Source organism: Vitis vinifera, chromosome 11, assembly GCF_030704535.1.
Source record: "Vitis vinifera cultivar Pinot Noir 40024 chromosome 11, ASM3070453v1".
Classification (NCBI taxonomy): Eukaryota; Viridiplantae; Streptophyta; class Magnoliopsida; order Vitales; family Vitaceae; genus Vitis; species Vitis vinifera.
Genome location: NC_081815.1, coordinates 17,101,609 through 17,126,892, shown reverse-complemented (window position 1 = coordinate 17,126,892; position 25,284 = coordinate 17,101,609). Strand labels below are relative to the sequence as shown.

General features: G+C 33.4%; 1 protein-coding gene across 2 annotated transcripts in view; it reads left to right on the top strand.

The window, feature by feature from the left end:
- The first annotated feature begins 4,749 nt into the window (after positions 1-4,749).
- Positions 4,750-25,284, top strand: part of LOC100855243 (tRNA-specific adenosine deaminase TAD2) — a 68,733-nt gene continuing 48,198 nt past the window's right edge. Inside the window, exons 1-4 of one of the 2 annotated variants that reach the window (XM_010658443.3) lie at positions 4,750-5,075; positions 10,331-10,396; positions 11,908-11,945; positions 19,301-19,367. In XM_010658443.3, the coding sequence (XP_010656745.1) occupies positions 5,031-5,075; positions 10,331-10,396; positions 11,908-11,945; positions 19,301-19,367 (216 nt within the window). In that variant the 5' untranslated portion in view covers positions 4,750-5,030. Of the gene's footprint in view, positions 5,076-5,762; positions 6,366-10,330; positions 10,397-11,907; positions 11,946-19,300; positions 19,368-25,284 lie in introns of those variants that run through there. The other variant, XM_010658445.3, reaches the window with a different exon arrangement.

The following is a 25,284-nucleotide window of genomic DNA, read 5'->3' as shown; positions in this document are numbered from 1 at the left end:
CAATCATGAACTTTATACCCTTCAAGTGACTCATTTTGAAATCTTGATCCATTTTCACCATCAATAGTAAGAGTTTCAACTGAATCACAATGAATGTGTCTACTTTTATGCAATAACATTGAGTCCCCATTCAATCTTAGAAGACATATGACATTCAGAATAAGAATTGCAAATTGATTTCTGATTGTGATTATCAATTCGCTTTTCAACTGTGATGCACACTGGAACAGGCAGCTTACCATTTGTACAATTTAAACCAATAAAGAATTTCACATCCCCATCATCATTTAGTTGTATAGGACTTGTGGGTATGTTGGCATTGAATACATACTTCATTGAAAGAAAACAATTCGTTGGATCTAGCTTCAGAATATGGTGGACAACCCCTAATAACTCTTTATATGATATAGTTTTCGGGATCTCAATGCCTTTACCTTTACTTCCTTCGAAATAGAAAGCATTTCCATCTTGTACCCATTCTCCTTCGTATAAAAGCATTATTCCTACTTCATCAACCATTGAAATAACAAAATAATTCAATTAGTGACATCAACAAACAATATTAGAATATTTTTTAGTTACATCATAGCATTGGCACCAATAAGTAGGTATTAATTTTAAAAAACTCATTCATTATTAAATACATATTATTTCATTACACATATTTATTTTTTTAATAATCAACAAATAAATAACATTATTAATCATCTTTACTACATCAAATAATACCAATAATGCTATAGAAATACAATGTATATAGTTATTAAATAAATTCATACATTTTAACTCTAAACTATTTTAAACAATAAAAATATATTTATTTACTAAAAGATTGGTTATGTTGTAATTCATTTAATGTCAAGGGTAATTTGCAAATGATTCAACTCAAATTGAGTATAATTAAATAAAATAACAATAATATAATGTTACTATAAAATAACTATATACAATCTTAACTTACGTCAAGTTCAACTTAACACACGTCAAGTTCAACTTAATATCCGTAAGGTTTTAGTATATAACTAAAAAATATAACTTTATATATTATATCAAAACGTTATTAACACATATATTTACATCTATATAAAGAACAAATATGCAAACAATACCAAAACCATCATAAAATTTCATAAGTTTTATTACTTACCATCATTTGATTTTTCCATATGGACAATGTTTCTCCACACTACACTTTTTAAGCTGATTGTTTCCTTCTTTTAATCCATTTTTTCATGGCTGTAAATGATATTAAAAAAATTATAACAATTTCAAACTTATTTAAATATTTACTACATCTCATTAAATGTTTGAAAATATTCAATAAATAAAACATGAAAGAAAAAAATATGGAAAAAAAATATGGAAAAAAAAATAAACGTACACTGTTTATCCAACCACAACTTAAAGCGCTTTAAGTTGAAGAAATTTGAAGAGAAACTATGTGTGAGACTTGAAGAAATGCACTGAAAAGAGAGAAACAGAATAACAGGAGAAAATGAAAAAAAGAAGGAGAAAGTGGAAGAAATAATAAAAAAGAGGTGAATGGAGGGAAATAAAATTAGAATGGGAGGGAAAAAGGAGTTGATGTTGCTGAGGGGTATTTTTGTCCAGATTGGGTCATTTTGGAGGCTATTAAAAGTGGGGGGTTAGTTTTATAATATTGAGGGATTTTTGTCCATTTTAATCGGTTATCCCAAAAAATAATAAGGGAGATAGAGGACCCAAAAAAATAAAAGAAATGAATAGGTATTTGATCTTAATTTTGGTGTTAAAGTAGTAATATATATGGATATTATATATGTAAACTAGTAAAGATTAATAAATTTCAATAAATAAATTAGTTTGATTTACTTTAAGATGGTTTATCTTTTATATAATAATTAAATATAAAATTAAATTAAATTTTAAATGAAATTATAAATATTTTTAAACAAAAAATTATCATAAATATATCATTATTACTTATATTCTTAATATCATTAATTACATAAATAGATCATGAGTTTCCAAGTATGATGCATTATTGTTTGATATCATAAATTTTATCTTCATAAAATTCAATCATGGATATTTACCATTTTTTGATATTTTGACCTTTCCCGATGATTGAAATCAAACAAACATAGTTAGACAAGCGTACAAAGTAATCCTTTGTTTTAAAAAATAAATAAAATTAATGCAAAAAAAATTCAAAATGGAACATTTTTTTTTTGATGAAATGTGAATGTAAAAAATATTTATATATTTACAATATGAAGTTAATTGAAGAAACACTCAATTTAAAAAACAACAACGATAATTCCCAACATTTTTTGTACTTGTTCTTAAAAACTGTTTTTACTAATTCAACCAAACATGATTTTTATTTTTTTATTTTTTTACTTTTATTTTATTTTATTTTATTTTTATAATTTAGTTCCCAAACACAAATTTGTTTATGAAAACACAAAAAATTGTTTCCATAACCATTTTAAAAAACACTTCCCAAGCAGACCCTAAGGTTTATGTGTTTTAAGGATTTTTTTTAATCTAAAGAGACAAATATTAGGGTTAATTAGTGTGTAGGTTTAAAAAAAAATGAGGAGAGATAAGAAGTAGAGATTAGAGTTCATCAATTTATGGGTTGTAAGGGATGAGAGGGGGAGGCAGAAGATATAGAAGTTAGGATTTGTGGGTTTTCTAAAATTATTTTCAATTTTTTAACCATATGACAAATATCTATTCCACGGAAACTCACTATTGGCAAGTTCAAATACACATATAGAAGGCTTAGTTATAATGTATTTGATAGTAATTATAATAAGTGTTTTTAATTTTTTTAGTACTTTAAATTTTTTATCTTTTAAGTATTAAAATACTAAAAACGTTCTCTAAAATCATTTTCAAATATACTCTTAATGTAAAATGGGAATATAAAGACACATCGGTTAAAAAAACATAAAACTCAAAAAATTTTGACATGACAACATACAATTTAAATTATAGAAGGATGGATTCTCATTTTACTAATATTTTCAAATCAGCATGAGACATACTTTTCCTTAAAATATAACCTATCTTAGAATCGTTGTTTGATTGCCCAGGATTTACTAATATTTTCATATTAGCATATGAAAACGTTGTTTTTCCCTAAAAATTGTTGTTTGATTGTTGAGAAACCCACTCTCCAACTCTCTTTGTCTTTTTTTTTTTTTTTTTTTTTTCCCTCATTGTAAATTGTTGTTTGATGGTTGAGAATCCCACTTTCCAACTCTCTCTATCTCATGTTTTTTCCCGTTAGCTTATGATGTATCAGTTTTACCCTTACCCCCTCCTCTGCTCCTTTGTTTTTTCCTCCATGAGATGTGTCTTTTGCTGCAACCAAACAAACCATACATTTTCCAAAACTTGCTGCAAGCAGGCAGCTTGGTTGAATTGAGACTATGATTGTGGTGATTTGGTTGGGTTGTTGATCTGTGATATGTTGTATGCTTGTGGTTCTATGGATTTCTCGAGATCCGAAGATTTATTTGTTGACTTTAGCATTGAGTTTTGTTATATTAATGAATTTTAGTCATGAGTTTGGTAATGATTTCTTTTGATGATGATGATCTCTATCAATGGATCTAATGTTGTACAACCCATTTGGTAAAGTTATATTTTTGTCATAAACCCATTTTTTGAAAAGTTATTTTGAAATAATAATAATAATAATAATAATAATAATAATAATAATAATAATAGAGCGTTTCTAAAAATAGTTTTTTTTGCTAGACTTGAAAACTATTTAAAAAAAATTTATTTTGAAAATAGAGTGTTTTTTTATAACATATTTTGATTATTTTAGGTTATTTTATTGAAAAATTATTAAAGTGGGTTTTGATGAATCGTAAATTATTAGCTGTTATTTTCGTTTATCCTTGTTAAAGTGATCATTAGGCTTCTCATTAAGTGTGAGCTTTAATATGTACATGTTATTTGATTTGATTTTTATAATAGACCAAACATAAAATAAAAATAAATAAGTAAAAACTAAAATCTCATTGCATTGCATTATAATGTATCTAGGCATGTTTTCTATTTATTTCTCTTTATGATTTACTACGATGGTGTACTATGACCTAGTCCTTTATGTATAGTACCATATCGGTCTATGTTTTTAATAACAATTATTATTCCATTTTTGTCTTAGGCAAATAATTTAATAGACATGATCTAATAATAAAGTGTTCCATGTATTAGTTTTTTTAATTTTATTTATTTTGTTTTAAGTTGAGTTTTTTTAAGAATATAGTATATTTTAACTTACGTTAAACAATAATCTGAAAATTGATAATCCCTGTAAAATGCTATTTAAATCATTTCAATTTTAATATTTGAAATTGAGGTGTGAAAGGACTATCATGCCATTAATATGGGTTTTAGGGTATGATTGTACACTTTCCCATAAATATATTTTGCTTTCTCTTTATTAATTAAAAAGAATTTATTTAGAATTTTAATTTCAATTTTATAATTTAAAATAAATAAAAAATAATTATTATGATATATAAATAATGATACAAAAATTTAATTTTGTAATTTTATTATATTAGAGAACTAGAAGAATGGAAATGAAAGGTTATATTTAAAAAAAAAAATCATTAGAAGTGAATATTATAAATCATTAAAACAAACCTTCTTTAGAATTTTCATTAAAACAAAAAGTAAAAAAAAAAAAATTCAATTTATTAAAAAAAAATAAAATAAATGAAAAAGGACAGTGGACGAGGATGTGGGAAGGCCATCTCCAACAATCCTAGTCTTCGCAAGAGAAGTTTGCCGCCATCTTTCAAAGGTTCGATTCCTTTCAAGAATTGTCTCCCTAGAGTTCGGAGGGATTTCAGAGAAAGCCCTATTCAGAAGATAGGTCCTGCAATGGAGGTGGAGAGGTTGATTGGGAAGGAGAGAGAGGGTGTATAGCCCCACCAGAAGCAGCAAGCCCTTCAAAGGATCAAGAACCGCCGTCTGCCGGGGCGAGTATGTTCATTGCCCAGATATGAATAGGGCAGATGCCGGAAAGGCTGAGGGAGGTGGAGGTTGTCTCTCCGGTCCAGGTATTTCCTTCTAACCCAGAAACCACTGCCAAGGGCCCGATTTTATATGGGATTTCTGATTTGCACCCCTTTTTTTGGAGGTGATTCTTGGGGTTTAGAAGGATTGCACTGCTGTAGACCCCAAAATTTACCTATGGCCTTATAAGAAGGATTGAAATGTCGAAAAATTTCGGCGATATTTCGGAGAAACATCGCTTATCGGCCGGCTCCGACACAATATTCGTCACCGATTATCGGTCGACGGAAATTGCCGTAATTGTCGAAAAAATTGCCGATATTTCGGTATTTATCGGTATTTTAACCGATTTTTCGGGAAATTCCCCGATATTTCCTACCAGTCCAGCCCGCGCACAGGATACAAAATATGTTCAATTTTTTTTTTTTTTAAAAAAAACATAAGATGCTATTTGGTAATCTGATCATGATTTGCAGGCAAAGGTTGTGTTTTTCAGCCTGGCTCAAAAATCGTGAATTTGGGGTTCGTGAAATATAAATCCAATGGCACAAAAGCAAAGAGACCCCTAGAACAGATCCAGAAAACACAGGGAGCAAAAAAAAACAGCAATTTTTTTGGTTTTCCTTTGGGGTTTTGCATGGATTTTCTTGGAAATCAAACGAGGATGAATTTTCCCGGAAATCGAATGGGGGATGGATTTTCTTGGGAATCAAACGGGGGTTGAAAAAAAAAATATTCATAACATGATTAGATTAGTACCTGCGAGGATTGAGAGTGGCAGAGGAAAATAGGGCCTTTTTATTGTCCAAACCGATATTTCACCGATATTTTCATCCTTGCTCATAACTTGAAGCTTAATGGTGTCGTTTGAAGTTTAGGTTTGCATCTTGAGCTTCAAAGCCCGATAAGGATAAAAAAATCCAAGCCCATTTCCATATACCCATTTGCCCATTTGACTTTTCCTAAATCTGCCCGTCTGTTGGACCTCTTCTTTCGTCTTCTTTCTTTTTCTCTTCTTTCCTGCTCTCCATACCAGCGGCCACGCGCCGACCCCATCACTCCTGGACGGCGATCACCACTCCACGCGCCGCCGCGGCCTCCCCTCATTACACCTTCGCTACTGCCACCTCCAGAGACCACCATCGGCGGCCGACCATTCTCCTCCATTTTAGCTGCCACAGACAGTCCAGACCGCCACCGCACCTCCTTCAATCTCACATCACTCTGACGCCACCACTGCACACCGTAATCCCATCATCCTCGCCTCACCACCGTGGCAACCTCCATCCACACCGCCTCACTTCCTTGTCCTTTATCCTAGAGAGAAACATTTGGTAAGTTACTCATTTTAATTTCTACATTGGGTGTTTTTGTTTGTGGGTTTTGCATATTGGCTTTGAGCTCTTGGGCTTGGGTTCAATTAAGCATGATTTGAGTTGATATTATAAAGTAGGTTGTGGGTTGTGGGCCCTTGGGACCGATTAGGCTTGGCTTGTTATTGATATGACTTAGGAATCTTTCGGTTTTAATTTTATCCTTTGATTTGGGCTTTTGGACCTGAATCTTGAATTTATTTGATTTGGGGTCTTTATTTTTAATTTGCATCTGGTTTGGATTGGTTGGGTTTTGGGAAGTCTCCTATGGGAGAGAGTATGGGTGAACCTAGGGCGAATTGGCCCAATGCAACCTGAACCCAACCTAATGTTTGGGCGGGATTAGACAATCATTTTCAATACTTGATTGGGCTTGAATTAGGTTTTTCAATCTGAACTCTATTTGAATTAGGTTCGGACCAAAGTTTGGCAACCCGAGCTTAACCCTAACACAAACTTAACCCTAACCCAAACTTGATTAATGTTTTTTTAATATTTATAATGTATATTATTTTATATAATAATATTCATTTTCTTTTTAAATTTTTAAGAAAAAAATGAAATTATATTATATCATACTTTTTCGTTTTTTTGAAAGATACATAAATTTATTTTTATTTTTTTGTTGCTATCTTGAGATTTTTTATCCTATTTACTATTTAAATTTTCATAGAAATATATAGAAAAAAATTTTTAAAACACATTTGTAGATGGATTTTGAATTATGGAACTTGATAAATGCAACTCGAGTCTAACCTGACCAATTCGAATTCTCCTTGAGCTTAGAGAAATAAGATTAGGTTGAGCTAGGGTTGAATACCTCAGATGGGTTGAACTTAGGTTAATTGTTGTTTAATCCAAGTTGAGCTTGAGTTAACCATTAACTAGACCAACTTGCCCAAGTTGTAGCCCGAGGAGAGAGGCGTGAAGTAAAGAGTTTTGAATGGTTTGTCACTCCTTGCATAAGAGTTGAGATGAAGATAATGAACAAAAATTTGGATGACGAGATGAGGTATAGCACAGACACGATCAAGTTAGCATAAAAAAGGGCTTCATAATTAAGAAAAAAATGAGAAAAAAAAGCTAAGGAGGAAGGGAAACAACCTGTGAAAGAAAGAAAAGTAAGGAGAATGAGAGAGATTTTAAGTAGAAGAATGGAAAGAATTATAAGGGAGGTATAACATTTGCCTTTCCTCAAATTTTTATTTATTTGTATTAAATTTGTTTTTGTATCGTAATAAATAAATTGGGAAGTGTTATGAGATTTGTATGATTCAATTTGTATGAATGAGATCATATTGTTTGGATATTTATTGTGAACCTTAATTTCCGTTGTAATCTCACTGATTTGGAGATTAAAGACCTTGAAAGATTCATGCCCTCTTTTACTCGTGTGTACTTGTGTCCATCCATTCTAGATATGAGAGGTTGATCATTTTTTCTCTTTTAGCTTATTCTTAGTAAAATCATTTTTCATGGCCTAGTCCAATCTATCAAATCCAATTCCTTTTCTCCAACCAAACTTTTATGGAAATCTAAAGCCTCATCTATGGATAGGCCTTTGCTTGACTAATGGTATAGAAGAAGGCAAATACAAATGACATGGTGCAGTTGAGAAGAACGTACAGAACCCTTCTACATTGTTGAACCTTAGTCCTAATTGGTGTATTTTGTGTATGGGGAATAGAGAAATAATTGACCATCTCTTTTTACACTGTTCGATGACTTTGGAGCTATGACAAAGTTTATTCAGACAAGCCAGGATGGATTGGGGTTTCACTTGAGTATATGTGACATAATGATCATTTTATATAGGGGTTTAGGGAGCTTCATTAGAGGCAAGTCCCTTTTGGCATATTGCTTGTGCCACTTCAATTTGGATTGTGTGGCAAGAGATAATTGTTGGGGTCTTTGAGGATAAGTGAAGGTCGTTAGAGACACTGTGGGATATACTTCACTTTTATTCCTCTTTTTGGGCCTTTTCTACTAACTCTTTTAAAGGCATTCATCTCAATATTATTTAAACTCAATTGACATTTAGTGTGTAAATCAAAAGGGTTAGGACAACAATGAAAGGAGCTTTGTCTGGATTTGAGGAAATGCTATCTTTGTATATTCTTATGTGGACTAAACCGTTTTGTATAGGTCTCCTTGTATGGTGGAGCAGTTTCAATCATATTTTTAATCTAGTTTTTGTAATTGTGGGGAGGACTCCTCATCCTTCTCATGTATTTTTATCCATAATTCGTACATCTTTCCGTTTCTGATAAAAAAGAAAAGGAAAAATAAAAAAAGAGTTCAACACAGTAAACGAGATGACTTTAAAATAAACCAATCTTATTGCCTTGTTATGTAGCTTCCAAATGGGCAATTAAATGCCATGTTAAGCTACAAAAACTAGTTATGGTTATTGATTTTAAACTCAATCCAGAACTTTGAAGTTCCTACTTTTTTAAATGAAATTTTTTACACTTTGTGGGTATGGGAATGTTGATGCAGGATTTACAATCAAATTTTATTCGTAATTGATCCCACTAGACAAGTTTCCATGATGAAGTTAAACAAGGCTTTACGGCTTTGTGGGTACTACAGGTTAGAAGGAGCAAAGCTGAAGGATTGTTGAGGATGTGGAGTGATCTGATTTAGCGTTGAATCTCTATATGCATGGTCTTGGGACCCTTTGGGGATGCTAGTCTCCTTACTCTTTATTTTAAATGGCTTGGATAGGTTTTAGACTTCTTTGACACGTCTTGTTTTCTTTTGTTTCTGGTCTCTAGTGTGCTTTTGTGTACTTTCTGTGTGCTGGTGTGCGCCTTCTCTTTTGTTAGGTGCTTAGTAATGAAAGAGCATTTGAAAGAGGTTTATGTTCCCTTTTTCTAACATAGGAGAAAAAACGCATAAGTGGATCCAAATAACACCATAAGTACTTTTTGTCTAAAAATTTTGCTCTATTTTCTTTCTCACAACCTATAATTCTCTCCAAACTTTTCTCACCCTAAAAAAAATGTCAAACTTCTAGCTGTATAATTTTCATAAAATCTCACTAAAAAAAAAGAGGACGATAGGTAAGTTATTTGTGCATTTGGCCTGATGTAATTGTTTTAGTTTCTGTTAGTTATTATTTTGTTGGTTAACATGTGTATTTGGGGTGGGTGTTGACATGGGAATGGCTAAGAGAAATACCATGTGGCCATCTATAAGTCAGATAGGGGTAAGCAGTGGATATTTGATTTTAGAGGTGGTGATAAGATATAAATAGTGTTGTCATTTTGATAAGCTTGAACTTGTGAAATGTGTTTGAATGTTGGGTACATTTGTTTGAGAGAGATATAGAAACATGTCCTTTTTATACTTTTCTAAGTAGCACTCACAGTGATGATAATATATGGGCAGCGATATATGTTTTTTTAAAGACCCATTGGGTTGGGAAGTACATTTATTTATTCCATAGACCACAATTTCACAGTGCAGGTTTGTGGTATTAGGCTGAGCTGGGTGAAATTCTTTGGTTCCTAAGGTCCTAGAACATAAGATTTGAAACTTCAGTCTCTTTCACTTTCTCATCAACCAAAGAGAGCATAGTGTAGAATGAATCATAAACAAATGTAAACCCTACCTCCTCCCATGAGTAGTGTTTTCACCAATTTCAAAAATGTTTCCATCAAGAATCATCCATGACAATCCTTGTGAGATGTATGCAAAATCAGTTTCATGTTCAATAAGGCAACTAATTGTAATGTGTTAAAAGTGAAATATTGTCTATCACATTTTATGGGGAAAGACTAGTGTTGATTGATTTGCATATATGATTTCAATTTTATTAATTGTTGCTGCACATTCAATTAAATAGTAATTCTAATGTTTGGGGAAAATGTGTGCTTTGTCGAATGTAACTTAATAGGATGGATCTCTCTTTGTATTTTCAGATGGCCTCACTTGGAGAAGAGAACTTGCCTGGTACTCTTGCATTTATGGAGCTTGCTATACAACAGGTAATGGACAGACCTTTTCTTACTCAGGATATTAATCTGGATGAGTGCTTCATAATGACCTGTATGGGGTTTCACAAAGGTTCAACAATGAAATAATTTGGTATTTGGGAGTTATTTGGCAAATTATGGGGAAAATCCCAAGCTGCCTTTGCTAAAAAGAAACATGATGTATAACAAGAAATACAAAATATGTTGTCTAGAACAATTTGGGAACTTCAAGGATTTGGGAGTTATTGATGATACTAGCTGTCTATGCATTACTGAAATTCATAGGATATATTCAGGTTTTGTTTATCTCATGAAAAATTTGGAGAAATTTGAGAATTTTGTTTCTATGGGCTTCCTCTTAGCAATTTGGTTGTTCCTATTTTAACATTATCGGTATGAAATGAGATGCTCTTTATTTTATATAATTGTAACAACATTGAACACTTTTTTCTTTAGAATAGCAAGAATATAAAATCCCAGAAAATCAATGAAAAGTAGAGAAAGTTGGTGCCCTCTAGCCTTTTCATTAGTAGATTTGGAATGCTCACAGCCATGATTTATAACATTGCGTGAGGGCTAATCTAGGTTTCATTCTGGTAGGCTACTTTTCTCCTCTTTCTCTTCACTTTATTTCTTTCATCCTCTTTTGTATCTGGTCCTCATTTCAAGGTAGCCTTTGTGCATTGCTAATGTAAATTTACATCAGTCAGCCATGCTTAGTGGTTATTGATTGTTGAAGTAGATGCGACTACTTATAGTATCACCTAGCAGCTTAAACTTTTGGACCAAATTGGTAGCTTAATAGTCTTAGTGATCAAGGGTATACAAGTAGTATCCATTCTGGCTTATAAATACATAAGGACTCCAAAAATTGGGAGATGTCATTTGGATGTATTTCTTGTTTTCTATTTTTAAAAATAGAAAATGATAGTAATTTTTTTTAAAAATTTATTATTTCAAATTTAAAAAATAATTTTTAAGAACTTAAGGTAAGTTCACATTTTTTATTAAGATTTGCTATATTTAATATAGAAATTACTACTAATTTCTATTTTTAAAAATAGAAAGCAGGAAGTGTATCAAATTGAGCACTTAATATTTAGAAACTTTGATTTCTAAAAATGCAACTCAATACAATCACAAATAAAGAGCCAATAAAATTTTAAACCCATTTATTGACAAAGGAAAACCTGTGGGCCATTTTTATAGGCTAATCCCATTGCATATGAAATTCTTGAAATGCAGTTCAATGCACATAGTGTCAGAGACTTCTGTAAAATTTAGCCAGTTGCATATGCCCTGAAAAAAAAAAAGGAGAATTGATATCTAATGAACTCAATATCAAGGACACAAAGTGAGGTCAAATCCTTCGGAATGCGCTAACTTAAGTTTTGGGTCTGCAGACCATCCTTCTGTCACCTTTTGTATGTTTTGAAAGGGGACTGCCATTTCTCACCATCATTTTCTCTTGCTTTTTAAGGTAGTTTTGTTTGTCTTTAATGATTGTGCTTCTTATTTGGTAGGCAAAGCTTGCGTTGGACAGCCTTGAAGTGCCTGTGGGGTAAGTTTTTTGTTAATGTTTTTTATTATTTCCTATCATGGAACTTGCTATTTTTTTAAAGCCATTATTGAATTTTGGGTTTTATTCAACAATTTAGGTCCACCTCAAAATTTTCTTTTAACACATTTTATTAGGAGACTGAATAATAATTTAATTTCGATTTCCCATCAAACATTTTCCTAGTTTTTTCAATATGCTTTTCCCTTGAATTTGTTTACATGTCTCTTGTTAGAAATCAACACAATTCTTTAATTCTAGGGATACAAATGTTATTTTGTTACCTTGTATGTTCCCAGTTATTAGCCATCGGATTAGTCAACTATTATTCATTATAAGATAGTTTTATTATAGCTAGAAATAGTTGTAGAATCTCGGCCTGAATTGGTAACAAGTCTATATATATGTGTATGATTCTTATTCAAAGAATAACAATGCAAAATTGCTTCTGACCATTATGGTATCGGAGTAGCATTAAGTTTTTGAGCTCTCTGTTCTTTTTGCATCTTCTACAAAATCACTTTGATGTCTTCATCTTTTTTTTGTTCTTAAAGTCTTCTATGTTTGCATTTGGCAAATATGGCTTGTAAACCGTCTTCTCAAAATCCCTCAAATTTTGTCAATACACAAAAAGACTCAACCAATCTTGACAATCCATCCCTTCAAATCACTATAGAAAAACTCAATGGCTATAATTTCCTGGAGTGGTCTCTATTTGTCAAGTTGTTCTTAAAGAGTCAACATAAAATGGGATATGTGGGAGGAACAGTAAAAGAACCAAAAATCCACTAATCTCAGTTATGAGACGTGGGAGGCTGAGAACTCTATGGTAACGTCCTAGCTATTGAATTCAATAATGCCAGAGATTGGGAAGCTTTTCCTATTTATTTTCATTGTGAAGGAAGTTTGGAATGTTGTTTCCCAAAAGCACTCAACGGAAGGATGCACTGCCCAAATATATGAGTTGAAGACCAAAATCCAAAGAAATCTCAACGTGACTTCATTTCATAGTACTCTTGAAGTATTATGGTAGGAATTTGACTTGTATTAGCATATTGAAATGGAATTTGTTGCGGATGCCGCTAAACTTGCTAACCTGCTTGAATGAGAACTTGTATTCGAATTCCTTGTTAGTCTGAACTCCAAGTTGGATTAGGTAAGAAGTCATGTCCTTGGAAAAGATATATTTCCTTCTTTGCATCAAGTTTTTTCCCTTGTTTGTCTTGAGGAATCCAGGTTAGGAGTCATGATGAAAAGACCAATTGCACCATCAACTGAAATCTCCGCTCTAAATATCACGGATGAGAAAGGAACTATGGGAGGAGAAAAGGATCCAAGGTAGTGCAACTACCATAAGCAATCAAAGCACACCTGAGGAACATGTTGGCGATTGAATGGAAGGCCTCAACAATGAAACAAAGGATGAAGATACTCTAAAAAGTTACAAATGGTTGATCATTGAGGCTATACCTATTGCAAGTACAACATCCATTGATGCTAACATGAATCCTTCACCTACTAAGAACATGCCATTCACTAAGAAACAAATTGATCTTTTCTACTGGATCATGGGAAAATCTAAAGTGCCTTCATCTTCCCCTTGCATGTGGACAATTTGGATAACATGGTAAGGCTTAGTAAACTTGGTTAGTTTCTATTTCTAACCCTTGGATTATCGATTTTGGAGCTAGTGACCATGTGGCCAAAGAATCTAATTCTTTTGTATCCTATGGTACTTGTTTTGGAAAAATGTTTCAGGTTGCTAATGGTTGTTTTATTCATGTAGAAGGAAAAGGAAATTTGTTGCTCTCACCAATAAGTTCATTTTTACATGTCCCTAATATGACTTGCAATCTTTTGTCATCGAGTAAACTTACAAAAACTAGTAATTTCCCGGTCATCTTGTGTCCTAATCATTGTATTCTTTAGGATTTGTCTTTAGGGATGATTAGCAATGCTAAGGAAAAGGATGAACTTTATTTATTAGAACTTGAGGAAAGAAAGAAGGCCTCAGGCCTATCAAATAAAGGGAACTGTACAAAGAACCATGGAAGAATATTGATTGCTACAAGAAAGATTAGTTCATATTAGTTTCTTTATTTAAAAAATTTGTTTCCAAAAATATGTAGTAGCCTAGATTTTTCTGAACTTAGATGTGAAGTGTGTGAGTTAGCAAAGAATCACCATGTTTCCTACCCTTTTTGGGTAATAAAAGAAGTGATATTCCTTTTGTTCACTTTGATGTTTGGGGAACCTTTTGAGTTCATTGTTCGTCCAGTGCTAAGTGGTTTGTAAGTTTTATGAATGATTGCAGCAAGACAATGTAGATTTATCTCTTGAAAGAAAAAGCTGATGATAAGTATACTAAGAGTCCATTTGACAGTGATTCTAGGAAGCGCTTTTAGCTTAAAAAGTGTTTTTGAAAAAAATTAGGTGTTTCACAAAATTTAGGAAACACTTTTAAAAATTTGAAAGATCACTTGTAGTGTTGGAAAATCACTTATGGCGTTTTTTAGAGAAACACTTGATAGGTGATTTTCCTAGAAACACTTCCAGAGAAAACACTTCCAATAAAAACACTTTGAGTATAAACACTATCAAACGCACTAAAGCTTTTTTACAAAATGATTCAAACACAATTTTATGCACAAGTTATTAGATCCAATAAAGGAGGAGAACATTTTAATGAAAACTTGGAGAATGTTTTGCACAAAATGGTTTTGTTCACCAATCTAGTTGTGTTGGAACACTTACATAAAACGAAGTGGTAGAAAGAAAATATTGACACTTAGGTGGTGTTTGTTTTTTTGGCTTTTTGCTTAAAGCAATTTGTTTTCAGAATTTAGGTTGTTTGTTTTTCTACTTTTTCATGACTTATTATAAACTTTTTACTAAATAGAAAAAGTCAAAATATGTAGCTTTTTCTAAATAGAAAAAATAACATATTGATTTTTCTTTACTTTTTAATACTTAATAGAAATAAAATACTACAAAAACAAACAACCTAATATTTAACACTATTAAGCATTAAAGTTCTATTTAGAATTAAATAAAAAAACAAACACCACCTAACTTGAGGTGGCTTGGCCATTTGGTTTGCAAGAAATGTACCTAAACATTTTTTGGGGTGATGCTACCCTCACGATTGCTTCCTTGATAGACACAATGCCCTCCAAAACTCTCAACTTTCATACTCTAATAGTAATCTTAAAGAGCCATTTTCCCCATATTACAGGTCTTGGTTTTCTTTCTCCCAAAGTTTTTGGTTGTAGTGTGTATGTTCATGTTCCTAGTAAGGATAGATCTAAATTTGATCTTAGAGCTATCAAATGCATTTTCATTGGAAACTCACCCACAAAAAAGGGATAAAAATGTTTTCACCCTCCAGCTAGGAAGGAATTTGTTACCATCGATCTGAATTTTTTTGAGATCAACCATACTATCATAAAACTACCTTTCAGAGGGAGAAAACACAAGATCAAGATCAATCACAATCATGTACTATTCTGCGTCCTATGCCTCCTTTGGAGAATGAAAGAAAGGGAGAGAATCAAACAATCCAAAAAGGAGAAAGAGATATTGAAAGAGATGTTGAACCACTTGTTTACTCCAAAAGATCTCGAGAATCTAGATTGGTACAAGAGTCCATTCCTTCTAACCATGGCCCATCATCCACTTTAGTAGAAGGTACAACTTCCAACTCTAATCTTTCAAATTTTAGTCTCTGTCCTTCTAATTCCACTTTTGTTTTTTTACACTGACTAGGACATTCCTATAGCAATATGAAAGGGTGTAAGAAGCTATACCAAACACCTATTGTCCAATTTTATGTCTTATGATAAGATAAACGACAAATATAAAGCTTTTGCAAATCAATTGGGTATGAATTCAATTATGAAGGATATGGAGGAAGCCTTTGTAGATCGTAGATGGAAAAATGCTATAAATGAAGAAATAAAGATAGTAAACAAGAATCAAACCTAGGAGATTTTTTATTTGCCTCCTAGGAAATGTTCAATTGCATGTAAGTGGGTGTTCACCATTAAGTACAAGGTAGATGACATTGTGTAAAGGTATAAGGTATGGTTTGTAGCTACAGGATGCACCCAGACTTTTGGAATTGACTATAGAGAGATGTTTGCACCAGTGATGATGATGAATTTCATTCGAATCCTACCATCTCTATCAGCAAACCATGATTGGCCACTCCAACTATTCAACATGAAAAATGTTTCTACATGACAACTTAGGAGTCTTTATGGATCTTCCACCCGGTTTTAAAGACCAATTCAACAGAGTGAAAGTATGTAGACTTAAAAAAACTTTCTATGGATTAAAATAGTCTCCAAGGGCATGGTTGGGAGATTCACTCAAACTCTTCTCAAGTTTGGTTATCAGCAAAGTCAAAGTGATTGGATTGTGCAGTCCCTTGAGAAAAGATTAACTGTACTCATTGTCTATGTTGATGGTATTATTGTGATAGGTGATGGCTTTGAAGAGATTCACCAATTGAAGAGCAGGTTGGCCAAGGCATTTGAAATAAAAGATTTGGGAGATCTCATATACTTTCTTGGCATTGAAGTAGCTAGATCAAAGAACATGGTCTACATATCTTAAAGGAAATATATACTTGACTGACTTGATGAAATGGGTATGTTAGGATGTAAACCTGGGGATGCTCTTGCTGATCTAAACCAAAAATTAGTAGCCAAAGAAGGTAGTGTTCCCATAGATAAATGGAGATATCATAGGCTTGTGGGAAGATTGATTTATCTATCTCATACTTGGTCAGACATGGTATACTTTGTTGAAGTTGTAACCAGTTCCTGAATGCTTCCCTTGAAGCACATGGATGCTGTGATGAGGATCCTAAGGTATCTAAAAGCTACCCCAGGGAAAGGACTTTTATTTTCAAAGAATAATCATTTGCATATTGAAGGTTATACAGATGTGGACTGGTTGGTTCATTGACTGACAAAATATCAACTAGCAGCTACTGCACCTTTGTTGGAGGTAATTTGGTAACTTGGAGGGGTAAAAGGCAACTAGTAGGGCTGAGGTTGAGTTCCATGCAATGGCCCTAGGAATTTGTGAACTTATGTGAGTTAAGACTCTATTAAAGGAGCTTCGAGTGGAGATTGTGGAACCTACTAAACTTCAACTGGTAGATTTGTTTTCTAAAGGAATTGCAGGACCAAGTTTCAAGTCTATGGCAAGCAAGCTGAGCATGCAAGAAATCTTCGAACCAGCTTGAGGGGGGGTGTTAGATCACAATTACTTAATTCTAAGGATATGATTGATTGTTATTTTCTTACCTTGTATGTTCCTAGTAATTAGCTGTTAGATGTGGTTGTAGAATCTCAGCCTGATTTGGTAACTATTCTGTATATATATGTGTGTGTGATTATGCAGAATTGATTCTGGCCATTACCTCTTACTCATTTTAGTGGAAGAAACTAGAGTCACCATGGTTCTGAAATTTTGAATGCTCAGCTTTTCCAGAAAATAATTCTACATTAAAAGCGGCCAAAGTTCTGACTGAAGTTAAAGTTCAAAACTCTGTATGTCTAGATTGAAGTTTTGGTTTTAATCTGCAGTGAAAGAATTGACTCACTTCATTAATTGTCTAAAGCTGAAATCAAACTGGGAGTTAGAAGCCTTGAAAGTAGGTTGTTGAGGATTCAAATGTAGTTAGTTTTTTTACACTGTTTTTTCCAATCATGTATCTTAATTCTTTTTATTTTTATTTTTATTTTTTTATCAGAAGCAATGAATTCATGGTTATAAATTATAGTTACAAAAAGGACAAGAAATCCTTCCAAAACCTGATCAAGAAAAAGGAAAATAAGTGAAACTTACTCCAAATCATAACTAAATAAACTGCAGATCAAAACTAGGAGAAAAACCAATGAATGCTCCCAAAATTCCATATAACTTAGGAGGGTAAAAAGCTCCTACAAAAGAAACCAGGTGCTTGACTGCTTCTTGGCTAAAAGATTAGAGACCAAGATAAATAGCATCTCAATTTTATTTATTTATTTATTTTCTTTCTGATAGGCAACAAAAATAGCATCTGAAATGTCTAGTGATATCCCAAAATAGTATTTTTTTATTACTACTGTTGTTGTGATTATTTATTGTTAAGTTTATTTCTATTATTTTATTGTTTTATTATTTTTGTTTTGTTGGGGAATGGGGGTTTGTATGGCTTCCTTTTGTTTTACCAATATCTGAACAAAAGCCTGTTAGTGAGACTAGCCAGTTCCCTAGAATGTGATCATGAGCTTAGTCATAATGTAGATAAGCTGTGTCTGAGCTTCAAACAAAGCTTGATTGCACTTAGCCTGGTTTTGGTATTGGGATGGACTTTGCTTGAATAAAGCATGGCCCTTTTCTTTACTATTATAGTTATAGGTAATAGTTTTTGGAATCTGCATATTATTTGCAGAGGAAGTATGTGCTCTTATTTTCACTACTATATGTGTTATAATTTAGTCTTATATTTTATGGGATTTGTTTTTAGTTATCAACTTAAAGATGTATGGCCTTGGGGTCCTATTCTGTCCAATGATGGCACTATTATGGGCAGCAAGCTTAAAAAGGATCTAAACCAAGCCTGGGGTTCATAAACTATGATGAGTTGAGCTGAGTCAATCTTATGCCTACCTATGGTATAGAAAGCCTGAGTTGAGACTGAGCCTGAGTCCATATTGCAATTCCAAGCCTAGCTACTGGGCTAAGTGTCACGATCTGCTCAAATGACCCTCCCCATGGGCTGAGCTTAGGAAAAGACAGTCCGTGACATAAGGCTGACTTAAACTACTACTTAAAAGGTTTTGTCACCCAATGCCAGGTCATTTATCTGTGTATTTGTTGGTGGTGAATGGAAAGTTGTAATGTGACAAGGTTTGTCATTATTGTACCACTATTATGCCAATCTATCAAAAAAAAAGTTGTAATGCAGGCTCTATTGTGAGGGTTGGTGGGTGGTTTTGTTATGAACTTGAACTTTTACTTAAATCTAAGCTTAAATTGTTATAAATCCTTTCATCTCACATGGTAAGTTATAGTGAAGCTCTATCAGTCTGTTGTTAGAGCTGGTGGGTGGTTTACTTGAGTTTACACTTTGAGAAGCTTTACAAATTGTAACATATAGTTTATCCTCATATCTTGTGGTCAGACACATGTAGCTAGGTTCAAGACTCTGTTCAAAGTGGGTGTTGAGCCAACTGATAATTGTCTTGTATTTTTGTTTTTCTTTTCTTTTCTTTTTTTCCTTTGGAAGATTTTGTTTCTTGCTTAGTATTGGAGTATGGTGTTGTATTTCTCCTCATTCAATCCTTCATTCAATTGACCAGCTGTGTGATTGTTGAGGACGGGAAGCTCATTGCCACAGGAAGAAATCGAACTACTGAAACACGAAATGTATACCCATCTGGTGCCTTGTTTTCTCTTTCCTATCACATTTCCTAAGTACAATGCACTATGTTTGGTTTCATTATTCTGCTGACCATTTGATGCCTTGTTTTTCCAAGTTGGTATCCTTAATTACATTTTTCTTTTCTTTAACTGAAGAAACAATTGTATGCTTCTATATGATTCTATTTGCAAACTTCAGATTCCATCTTCATAGGCAGATCATGAAACATGAACCTAATGCCTGATCATTTTGTTGTATACCATATAGAAATATGATTGGAATTACTTGTGCCAAAGAAAGTTACCCTTTATCAGATTGGTTTTGGGATGCCAAAGAAAGAGATTCTAGTCTTTCTCTTGAGGAAATCAAGGCTAGAAGAGGGGTAGTGGAGGATTTCAGTAAGTGGGCAAGAATGGAAGAGACCAGTTGGAGGCAAAAATCAAGAGAATTATGGTTGAAAGGAGATAAAAACTCAAAGTTCTTCCACAAAATGACTAATGCCTGAAGAAGAAGGAATTTTTTGTCTTCTATCAAAGTGAATGTAAGAAGGTTGATTGAGGAAATTGAGATAAAAGATGGGGCGGTTAATGTGTTTGAGAGCATTTTGTCAGAGGTAGGGGATTGGAGATCGAGTAGTAGCGGTTGTCTTTTTCCTCTTTGGACAACGAAGATTCAAGGTCCCTTAAGAAATCTTTTTCAGGAAGAGGTTCTTTCAACTCTCTCTAGTTTGAGTGGGGATAAAGCTGCTGGTTCGGATGGGCTCATAATGGCTTTTTGGCAATTTTGTTGAGACGTTATCGGAAGGAAAGTAATGGGCTTCTTTGCAGAGTTTCATGATTTGGGTCTAAAAGAAGTTTAAACGCCACTTCTATTGTGGCTATTCCTAAGAAAGGGGGTGTAGAGGATTTGAAGGACTTCTGCCCTATTAGTTTGGTGGGGGGACTTTATAAGCTCCTAGCTAAAGTTTTGGCTAACAGATTTATTAGGACACTTTTATGTATTGACAATTTTGTTCATTTCTCTTTTGACATAGGAACCTTTTTAGATAGTGACTTATTCTCCATTGAAGATTCGAGGTTGCTATTTATTCAATCGAATTGTCACATGTAAGTCTGAAAAGGTTTGTTAAAGGCAAGTTAGTTAGTGTTTATTTATTTATTTTAAATGAGGTAGGGTTGGATAGAAAGTTTCAAAATTGAGTTAAAATGCCTTAATTAAATTTTGACAACTTAAAGATTTTATTTTTTAAAAAAATTATTTTCTTTATTAATTTTAGAAAGTTGATATTTTATTTTTGAAGAAATTTTTTTTCTTAATTAATTTTCGGAAAGTTGATATTTTATTTTTTAAGAAAATTCCGTTTCCAACCCTCTAGGTTCTTAAGCCTATATACACCCTACCTAAATATGTTTTTGGGTTGGATGCTTTGAGAGAATTAACTTTAACTTGTCTTATCATTCCCAAACTTTCAACAAAGAATTCATCGATTGAATTCTAAGTTGTTGGAAGGACCTGCATCCCCTCAATGGCTGAGGTGAATCAACTAGAGCATTGGAAGTGTTGCGTTGCAGACGTGGATTATGATATGGGCACTGGAGAGTAAGTCTTTAGGGTAAAACTATCAAGTAAATTTGTTTACTTTAATCTCATATAGTGGATTATTAGATTAAAGGTCTTAGACCCTATAGTTTTTTATCCCTACAGTTGGTGTGGGGGGTTTCCATGTAAAATTGATTGTCTCGTGTGTGATTGTGATTTTATTGTTTATTCATATTCTCATATAGGATTCAATTGATTTAAAATGGCTTAGATCCCTCTCATAGGTTAAATTGGGTAAAGAACTTTCAACTCACAAATTAAATTTTTTTTATTTTCACCCATTCATCTCCCTTTCGGTGTTAACTTACTGAGGTAAACAATTTTTAGGATTGAAAAGAGTGGTGGGAAAAGTGGCGTCAAATTCCCAACATGCTTTTATTGAGGGTAAACAAATTTTAGATACTATCCTTATAGCAAATAAAACTATTGACTCAAGGTTAAAAGGCTTAGAAAGTAGGGTGATATGCAAGATGGATATTGAAAAGGCTTATGACTTTATGAATTGGGGTTTCTTGGTAGCAATCATGGAAAAAATGGGTTTTAGGGCTAAGCGGGTAAGTTAGATGAGGTGGTGCATCTTTTCAGCTCACTTTTTTATTTTGATTAATGGGACCCTAACAAGTTTTTTCCAAAGTTCTAGAGGCCTAAGATAGGGAGACCCTCTTTCCCCTTTCCTTTTCATTATGGCAATGGAGGCGCTTTCCTATATTTTGAAGGGGGCAATGGAAGGGAGCTTTTTAGAGAGCTTCTTAGCTAGTGGGAGAGGAGGTATGGGTATGGTAGTGTCTTATCTTTTATTTGCTGATGATATGTTGATTTTATGTGACTCTAATAAGGAACATTTGGAGTTCTTTAGTTGGGCTTTCATGTGGTTTAAGGCGATTTCTGATTTAAAAAAATAATTTGGATAAAAGTGATTTGATCCTAGTGGGGAAGGTTTCTAATTTTGAAGATTTGGGTTGGGCGTTGGGGTGTAAAGTGAGCTCTCTTCCTTCCTCTTATTTAGCCCCCCCATTGGGAGCCTCTTTTAAATCTTTGCGGGTTTGGCACATAGTGAACGAGAGATTTCGGATATGACTTATAATGTGGAAGAGACAGTACTTATCAAAAGGAGAGAGACTGACTTTGGTAAAAAGCACTCCTTCTAGCTTGTTAATCTACTACATGTCTTTATTTGTAATCCCTCATAAGGTGAGTTTAACATTGGAGAAGATTAAATGGGATTTTCTTTGGAGGCAAGGAGAGCTCCAAAGTAGGCTTGATCTGGTGAAGAGATCATTAGTCTACATGGATAAAAAGGATAGGGACTTGGGTATTAGAAATTTATCTACTTTGAATAAGACCCTTCTTGGAAAATGGTGTTGGAAATTCACATATGAGAATTGAATCTCTCTAGAAGCAGGTGATTATAGGCATGTGTGGGATGGAAAAGGGGGTGTTAATGTTTTGGAGTTTTGAGGGAAGGTTATGGTGTGGGTCTTTGGAGGGCTATTAGGAGTAGGTGGATGGAGTTTAACAAAAGGGTTGAATTTAGGGTGGGAAATAGTAGAGGGGTGAGATTTTGGAAGGATAGGCGGTGTGATGAGGATTTCCGAGATGAGGCTTTCCTTGAATTGTTCTCAATAGCCTTCGTTAAATATGCTTGGGTAGACCAAATGTGGGAGTAGTTAAGGGAAGTAGGTTGTTGGAATCTAATGTTCACAAGACAAAATAATGATTGGGATATGAGAGAGGTGGAAGCTTTTTTTGGAAGGTTGCAAGGGCAAGTGATTAGAAGGGATGTTGAAGATGTCATGATTTGGTGGATGTCAAAGGAAGACATTTTTACAATTAAACCCTTTTATTCTTCCTTAGCAATTTGTAGGCTGATCAGACATTGTGTGGAACCCTTGGGTCCCGATGAGGGTTTGCCTTTTTGCTTGAGGAGCTTTATGGGACAGAATTCTAACTATGGATTAGCTAAAAAGAAGGGGTTGGTGTTTATTGAGTTGGTGTTATTTGTGTAAAGGAGAGGAAGAATCAATAAATCATATCCTCTTTCATTGCCTTAAAGCATTAATGCTTTAGCAGCTAATTTTTTTTGCTTTGTTTGATGTTCTATAGGTAATGCCACCTTCAGTGAATGATGTCCTTCTTAGCTGGCATGGAGCTTTTGTAGGGAAGAAAAGGAAGAAGGCATGGAGAGTAGCTCTTTTGTGCTTATTTTGGACTTTATGAAAAGAGAGAAATCAAAGAGTCATTGAAAATTCTGAAATGGTAGACCAAGTAATTGTATGGTCCTTTATGTAAATGTTCTTAGAATCGGTCAAGGTACTTTTAGGTTTTAGCTTCTTGTCATTATTTGGTTTTATTGTTTGGTTAGGTTGTAGGTGAGACGGGGGTGTTGTTCTTTGTGTATCCCTCTTCATTTTTGGCTTTAGGTGCCTTTTATACATCATGTATACTTTTGTGCGCCCTTTGTTAGGCGCTTTTAATACAATTGCTTTTATCCACCAAAAAAAATATTTGTGAATTAATAGGGTTCAATTACACAATGAATTCTTTCTATAATTAGTCTTGTATGGTTTACTTGCATGGTTATACTCGTAATAGTTGTCTACGTAGTTATTCTATTTAATTCCTAGAAAGCAGATGTGTAATTAGTCTAGGATAATTTTTCCTTATTTGTCTGTTTTTGTCAACTCTCTTGTATTTTAAACAGCCCTGTAAATATTCATACTCAATAGATAGAAGAAGCAACTACAATAAGTGAGAAGCAATTATTCACCTTGTTTTTTCATTTAAAACATAGCCATCCAACATTTTTCGTTTCATTTTTCTTTTGATCAATCAGCTAAATCCCTCTATGAAAAATAAATATGGGAGTAAAAAGAATTGTTGACAGAGCCAATCAAACACCTTTCCTTATAAATGAAAACAAATGTGGAGAGATACATGCCCATATCAACATCTTCCATTTCTCTTCAAAATCCATACACTATAAGATGCATGAAGAAGTCCTTGTTGATATCATATGTGTCTTTTGAATATGCAATTTACAGATAATCACTCTATTAAGCCTTTAGAGTCTCAAAGAAGGCTAGTTGGATATCCACTTCCTTAAATGAAAAAACTTAACCTAAAGCTAAGGTTTGTCTCCACCTCCATTTCTCTTCAAAAACTAAAAGACCTTGGAGATATGAGGAAGACTAGTTGACATAATCTTAGGGGTTTTTGAATTCTTAATTTACAAACAAGCTCCCATTCACCTAATTAACCAAACTTAGAATCCGCCCTCTCATTGGATATTAGATGCCATCCAATGAAGTTGCGTCATTTCAAGCCACTTTGTGCAGATTAGTGCCAAACCTTGGTGAGGAGCTGGCAAAAGCTTCGCACCAAGCTAATGAATCTATGGTTCTTAAGTTTCTATTTTTTGCCCCCTGGTTTTTTGCTCTAAAAGAATAAAAAAGTATTGATGCTTTTCTCAAGCTCACCACTGTCTGAAAGGGCTCCAATGCCCTAGCAATTTATCTGTTGACTTCTTTAAAGGAAGCAACATCTCTCTGTCTCTCTCTCTCTCTCTCTCTCTCTCTCTTTATCTATCTATCTGGTCATAAACAAAAGACCTTAAATCATTGAATAAAATAGAAGGTACAAAGGAGGAAGAGATATCTTTTAGATTTATATACAAGATGATTGAAAAAAAAAAAAGATACTTTAACAAACACTAAGGAAGATCACCACTATAGTAGCAAAAGGCAAAAAGAAAAACCAAAATGCTTTTTCAAGGACCCTAGGTAACCAATACATAAAAACAAAGGGCACAATGCTACAAGGGCATGAAATTTTTTTTAAAACCTTAAAAGTTAGAAGCACCATTCTTAGCTAAAAATCTGCTAACTGTTGGGATGAGTGTGGCCTCGATATGAAAGAGCATCCCAACTTTGTGGACAGATCATAGATCCTCCGCATTAGCAAATCCTGCTTTTAAGGGCAGTTTTTTTTTTTTCATCATCATGAAACACAAGACATAACTATAACCATGTGATCCTCACCTAAATTTTTTTCGAACCAATAAACTTTGCCTGGGTTTATCCTTCTAGTAGTGTATTCACTTCCACCTTTGTAGATAGATCCACCTAGCTGACATGGAAAAAGTTTTAAGCACACTTCTTCCTTTTTTTTTTTTTTTCTTTTTTTCAAAAATAAAATATCTTATAGAAATTCAAAATTGTTAGTGCAGTAGGCTACGTAGTTTAAGTTAGGCAATTTTGTTCCATTCATCTTGGCTTAGAACTTTTCTAGATTTATGTGTCTTACTCTATTGAAGATTCAAGGTTG